At 38.7% G+C, this 6950-nt stretch overlaps 1 protein-coding gene across 8 annotated transcripts in view; it reads right to left on the bottom strand.

The window, feature by feature from the left end:
- Positions 1 to 255: 255 nt before the first annotated feature.
- LOC121520190 (transcriptional repressor p66 alpha-like) overlaps positions 256 to 6950 on the bottom strand; it is a 33893-nt gene continuing 27198 nt past the window's right edge. For 5 of the 8 annotated variants that reach the window (XM_041803548.1, XM_041803552.1, XM_041803550.1 and 2 more), the window contains exons 7-11: positions 6489 to 6677; positions 3171 to 3429; positions 2265 to 2680; positions 1912 to 2170; positions 256 to 1486 (exon numbers count right to left, since the gene is read on the bottom strand). In XM_041803548.1, the coding sequence (XP_041659482.1) occupies positions 1347 to 1486; positions 1912 to 2170; positions 2265 to 2680; positions 3171 to 3429; positions 6489 to 6677 (1263 nt within the window). In that variant the 3' untranslated portion in view covers positions 256 to 1346. The remainder of the gene's footprint in view (positions 1487 to 1911; positions 2171 to 2264; positions 2681 to 3170; positions 3430 to 6488; positions 6678 to 6950) is intronic. The other 3 variants (XM_041803555.1, XM_041803553.1, XM_041803554.1) reach the window with 3 other exon arrangements.

Genomic DNA, 6950 nt, shown 5'->3' with positions numbered 1-6950 from the left:
AGGACAGATTGTACACTTTCTAGCCAATCTAGGATAGTGTTAATATGTAGAGTATGGATTTTTTCCCCCATAAAAAATCATAAAGACTAAGGGCACAGATTTTTTGTGTTCAATCAAAGTTACAGAGCTACTCTAGCCAGTTGTGTGATGGCATCAGTGTGATTAATCAGCATATATTTTTTTTTTTATTTAATTTTTTTCATCACTGTGAACAATTCAACAGCACTATTTCACATATAAAAAAGAAAACAAGTCTTAAAATGTATAGCTTTTTTATTTCTTTAGGAGCTAGGAAAAAAGTAAACCAAATAAATTTAGTTGCAAGTTTGTACATTGCAGTGATAAGCAGAGAATGTATGCATTCTGGTGAGGGTACAGATAAAGACGTGTTTTCCAGGGTCTTGCTAGCTGAAAATAGTCAAAACTGATTCTGGGCTAACTATAAGCAGCATATCGCAGGTATTGTGGTTGAATAAATCTGAGCCAAGATGACTCCAGCGTGGCCAATTCTGCTCCTCGGAGTTCGCATTTTCTCAGCATGACGTGATTCTCAAAATAACCTTACAATGTTGACATGAATATAAAATAAGAAAATTACAAATGCTAATTACAGATGAGTTAAGCATCGACACCATGCCTTTTCAGCTAAGGTGCAAAACCAACAAAGGGGTTCAAGATTGGCATGCTGTTTAGAAGAAGGAAAAAAACAAAGCTAGAATAAACTCTTCATCTGTGAAAACCACAATATACTGAGTGATTTTATACATCAAGCCAAAAAACAAAACAAAAATAACTTACTGTAAATACATAATAACCTAACAAAACTACAGGGATGATGAACTGAAAAGTTTACAACTTAACTAGATTTATTTTCCTTTATTATTAAAGTGTGTTTTGTTAAATGTGAACTCTTGAACTCTCGGTATGACCATAACCATTCAAGTGTCAAAGTTTGGGCCAGTTTGACCCACATCATGGCAGAATGGGTGTATAAACCCAAAAAAAAAGAGCACATTACCACAAATGTAACCACCCAGTCTGGAGGACACAAGTTCCCAGGGGGGGGAAGCCCTTCAAGTATATGATTTTTTTATTTATATTTATTATTTTAGCCCCACTCAAATGAACTGTTTTCTGAACAGTTACCAGAGAACAATGCAATTAAAAATAAACACCAGGAAATAAGCAAACTTAAACGACAGTCAAAACAAATGAAAGGAAGAACATTTCTTCACTTAAGAAGATTGTATTTGCTAAAGAGTCCTCCAGGGGTAGCTGCTGACCAACTTATCAAAGCTGAGGAAACTGTACAAAATCTAAGAATGACTAGCTGAGTACTGTTTACATTATTTCCATGTGTTTGCAGTCTGAGAGATTGAAGAGCGAGAGGGGATCATGTCCAGCAGGTACTCCCTATGACGGGCGTCGACCGTGGCTGACATCTTATGACCTGTCAGGCTGGGGTTCACGTAGGCCATGGTTACTCCTGTGAGAACAAGACATAGATGCAGGTTTAAGATGTGGAAAGAGCTGTGTTGACATTTTTTCAATTTGATTAAAAAGCACAACAATTTGACAGAGCCCCAGAATATATTGCCAACCATAGTTCAAGGGAAACCCAGGCAGACCCAGAGAAACTAGGCAGTATTTCTACTCAAAGGGAAAGAAGTGACACTCGGGGATAATTGGTAGAGCACCAAACTGAGGGGCCAAGTCAGGAAGACTGAGATTACCTCATCTTAAAACATGTAATATGGGAGTTACTACTAGTTTGAAACATCTGCACAAGATTCCTAAATGCTAGAAAAGGCTGTTACTAGAAAGTTTAAGGATCGTTTTTGGACGAGACAGGAATTTGAAATAGAGCAGGTGTCAGGCGCCAGAGTTGGGCTGGTGTTGATGTTAGTCTACCTGTGTGGCTGCTGCTCTGCTTCTTCCATGCAGTGGATGAAGAACTACTTCCGCTGACATTCCTGCTGCCGCCGATCCCACTGCTGCTCACCTTTGAACTCTGGACAGAGCGATGGGAAACATGGGCGTGCTTACCTGGCCGGCTGACCAAAGCTGCGGCCGCTACTGCACTCTGCAGCTGGGAGGAGGAGGAGAAGGAGTGTGGCATGCCCCTCACCCCTAATGATGAGACACCATGGGACAGCTGGCCCTGGGAGCTCTGAAGGGAGTCAAGAGACAAGATGATATTTTAGCTGCGGCCTAAATTCTGCAAATTTCTAAGCATTTTAAGTGATGAAATTAGTGATTCTAACCTGCTTGATGGAGTGATGATGAAGAATATTGGCCCCTTGGCTGGCCTGACGGTGATGCTGGAGGGAGGATGCTCTGGCCTGAGCCTGCTTCAGCTGCTGAGACACCAGCTGCTCAGCTTTCAGCGATGATGAAGGCGAGGATGAAGAGCTACCGTGGGAGACTGAAGATGTCTGCTGAATTACTCGCTGCTCTATTTCTTGCTCTTGTTGAAGTGCTTTGACAAATGCTGCTTTAAGCCTATTGGTATGTTCAGCTTTCAAAGCCTTTTTCTGATTGGATGACATGCAGTGTTCACAGAAGACTGCCCCGCCTTTTGCCTTGTCCTGCCTCCAACGGCAGGTGAAGTCAGTGTGGCACTGGGTGCAGACGAAGGGGTCTCTGACTATGGGCTTGGAAAGTGCAACACCCGTTTTTCCTAGAAGAAGAGTTTGGAAATCAAGAGACACTGATTGAAAACGGACACACATTCTTACTTCTTGTTTTGGATTAAGTAGTCTCTTATTAAAAACTGTGCTTCATAAGGTGCTTTTACTACTGGTTTCATGGATGAATTTCCACATGAAGGCGAAAAGCAGTAAAAATTCCCTTACTTGTTTGCACTGTAAACAATGTCAGGATACTTGTTTTTAGTAGCTCACAGCACAAACTACAAAGGCCTGTATTACAGCTTTTCTCTCTCATTAAGTGAAATTTTTCAATGAAACCAAATTATTGCCTTACTGTTTAGTAATTATTCCATGTGGAGTGCAGTTTTTGTTGGACAAAGTCCTCAGCTCAAAACATTATGTGAACAGCAGAGGTGGGTGAAATTTGGTCTCATTGCCAATTATTTACCTGTGGTCAGCCGGTTAATTACTACTTTTACCACCCAAACAGAAAGTCATCAGAGAAGAAGTTCTACACACCTCTGTGGATGGTGTCCAGTAGATTCTGTACCACTTCCTCCAGTCCCACCAGGTAGATAAACTCATTGTTGGCAGCAGAGGGCAGGAAGTTGAACTCAGGGGCAGGCGGCTTGGGAGGGGGAATCTCCAGTAGGGTCTTCTCTAGTTGTTTCCGCAGGGCAAGTTTAGCTGCAGCTTGTCGGCTGGCTGGAGAGTCATTCACACCAACCACCGAGAGGCCGCTTCCTGAGGAAGAGCCCTTCAAACTTGATGGAGAGCCCTTTGAAAACAAAGACAGAGAGAAACATGACAGGTATAAACATCAGAACAAGATTAGAAATATCTTTGGCTTGTTTAAGGTCAGCGGAAGTGGTTGGAGAGCAGTTATTGTTGAATAACCATCTGATGTTTACAAAAAAAGACGGCTGAGGCACACGGAGACCATTTCAAACTGGGTCAGACCAATCATGAAATATGCTCTAATAACAATAACATATATGGCTTTACCACAACAAAATAAATCAGTGAAAATCAGAGGTTAAAACTACGGTTATTCACTTATAAGAGGTTATAATACATTTCTGTCTCTGTCTTTTTAGACACTGACGTTAGCAAATTTAACTTCATTTAACATGACATCAAGATACCTGCAAGTTTAATCCACCAGTTCTCCGAAAAAACTGTTAATAGGTAACTGTGTCATTTTAATAAAAAAGCTGAAAGAAGCACGACACGTTCTCCTACAAGCTAAACAGCACTGACACGAGGATGACGGTTAGCTTGAGACGCGCGCTCACGATGAAGATAACGTCTGCTAGCAACTGTCGGTCAAGACTGCCGTTGGCAAATAAACATTACCACTTCACGTAGTTCTCTAACAGTGAGCTCAATTTACACTTATTATCTATGGTGTATGTGTTGACAACCTGTCAGGGTATTACTTTGTTCACGAAGACCACTTTTGCAGGGAAAACGGGAGCTGAACTACGGCCATTATTGTTTTTAATGGCATTTAGCGGGATAAAACTAGTTAACCTACTTGCCAACAAAATTGTGCAAATAGTACTACTACTACGGATAAAAATTCCGTTGTTTCTGTGTATTCATGTCTAAAATTACTCACTTAAACCATGAACAGCAGCCTTGTTGTCACTGTTCGTCGTAAAAGAATAAAACGATGTAAGACAACGTTATTACAAATGTACATGACGTTCACGTTTTTAGGTAAACAGTAACTTGTAGTTTCTCTTGTAGACACGAGTTTAACCGGTTTCTTTCTGTTCCTGATACTAAAAATGATGGGCAATAAAGTGCATACCGGTACACGTTGAACACGTCCTTCTATTCCAAAGCTGATGCAATAGATATACAGCAATCATTTCACGTGTTTGGTCATTCATTTTTCTCCAGAGGTTTAAATCTGATGCAGAGTTAGGACAGGGGTGTCAAACCCAATCACAGCAGGGGCCAGATTCTGGATTCAGGTCTCACCTGAGAGCCTAACAGGGTCACCTGTTTAATCATAAACTGTCAACCTCATTTCACCAGTAATAAAATATAAAAAAATGATGATAAAGGATTTTAAAAAAAGAAGAAATAATACATAAATAAAAAGATAAGTTTAAAGGCTCAAAATCTGAAAAAAGAAAATTTATTAGTCCAAAAAGGTCAAAACATGAATTGAAAAATGTTTTTAAAAGGCAAATATATTAGAAAGAAAGTCAAAATCATGAAATTAAAAGTCAAAATATGGTTCAAATTTTTAAATTCAGTGTCTTAAAGGTCAAACTATGGGATTATGATGTCATAGTTAGGAGTTGAAAATATGAGACGAAACATAATTAGTAAAAAAAAAAAAAGGTCAAAATATGCCTTAAAAATTAAAATTATGAATCAAAAAGTTCAAAATAATTGATACAAGAAGTCAAAATTATGGTATGAAATGCTCAAAGTACGAAAGAAAAAGTCAGGATCCTAAGTTTGAGTCCTGATAGTGAGATGCAAAATTGAAAATGTGAAATTAAAACACAAATTAATTTCTTTTCCCATATTCATGACTTCTTATCTAATTATTTTTACTCCTTACTTTTTCAGATTGTATGACTTAACAAGGATATCTTAAATCATCAAGGATAAGTTTACATTTGATACTTCTGCAGACCTCATACCGATGGGCCAGATATAATAGAAATATGATATAATCTTGCAGGCCGGATTTGGCCTCGGGCCTTGAGTTTGACACCTCTGAGTTAGGATTAATAACAGCTTTACTATGTGGCTATGCTCTACCAGACCACTTACTACGTCAGTCTCGTCCATGATTCCTATTGGACAAGTGGTGGGCGAGTATGAGTAACTCAATACATTATTAAATCTAGTAAACCTAATCTGAGGAAAACTTTAAACCATGTACAATTCACAGATAAAATTAAAGTACTCAATCATATAACTGACTATATGCTTTTATTTTCTTAAAGGTAAAGACTAAATTCAGGGGTCCCGCAGACACTTGAAAAGTGTTACAGTTCTCAAATTGGACTTTTGAAATCTGAGGCAAAAAAGGCTTATTTTTAGTTGTGAGAAGTCTTAAATTCAAAGAAGACTTGTCTTAATCAAATCCTTGTTATCAGACCAACTTTGTATGCATTTAATCATGATCTTTGACAGGTCCTACCAGAGAAAAAAATTGTAATTTTCCTTTTTAATAACGAAACTGTTTGGTATCAGTTAAGCATGCCTGAAAAATGTTAAAATAAATATCTCCATATGGTATACTGGCAAAAAAGAGACACTGAATGTGCACAGAAATCATCAGATTTGGGCTTTCATGACCAAAAAGTTCTTTGCCCTTTTCCATTTGACATTTCATAAACAGTGCACCGAATCAAAAAAAAAAAAAAAAAAAAATCAGTCCTGGTCTAGTGTACCTAGAAATTTCACATGCTTTTAATTTTTGACTGTTTATCTGCGCAAAAAGTGGTATTAGTTTTTCTCAGTTTAGGTGTAAAGGTTTAAAATTGTACTTTCAAAGTATGTAGGAACCTTGAAATTGCTGTTAAAAATGTAAATGAAATATTTTTTTTGTAACAGTACAAAATATTTTGATACTAAGAAACCAAACTAAATAAAATGCACGCACAAGAAGCATTTTGGGACAGTTTTCCAACTTATACCATGAGACACAAACTATATCCAAGCTAAGTAATAATACCTCTACATGAGTAACATTTTGGTGGTGGTTCCAATTTTTAGGTGTGAAATGGAACCTATTTGTGCTTATTTAAAATTTGTTTAAAAATGTGTTTAATTTATTATTGAAAGCCACTGGGAGATACTGACCAAGGTGGTGGCACTACTGCCAACTCTGATGAGGCCTGGCTGGACCATTCCTCTGTGACTCTGGCCTGCAGGAGCTGAGGTCTTTGGGCCCAACAACAGAGGAGGGGGTCCTGAGCCTCCAGAGGCAGCCAGCTGCTGCTGCTGTTGCTGACGGAGAGCCTGGATCTGCTGTGGAGATACAGAGATGGGCTAACCAGGACAATGAGAGGGATGACACAGAGACACATCACAGACAAAGGTAGTGGTGGACAAGGGAGGGACATCAAAAGCACCAAGGCAAAGGGCACACACAAAGAGAGAGAGGTGCAAAGAGAGATCATAAGTCCTAAGTTTAGGTGTATTTATTCCCCTGAAGTTTATCTCTAAGGTCTCTGAGAAACAGCAGCAAAACAGTACAGCTCAGACTGTTGTTGGACAAAGGAGGAATATTTTTAACTAATAAGATTAAAATTTGAAATACTG

The sequence above is a fragment of the Cheilinus undulatus genome, linkage group 13 (assembly GCF_018320785.1).
Source record: "Cheilinus undulatus linkage group 13, ASM1832078v1, whole genome shotgun sequence".
Classification (NCBI taxonomy): Eukaryota; Metazoa; Chordata; class Actinopteri; order Labriformes; family Labridae; genus Cheilinus; species Cheilinus undulatus.
This window is presented reverse-complemented; position numbering and strand designations above follow the sequence as displayed.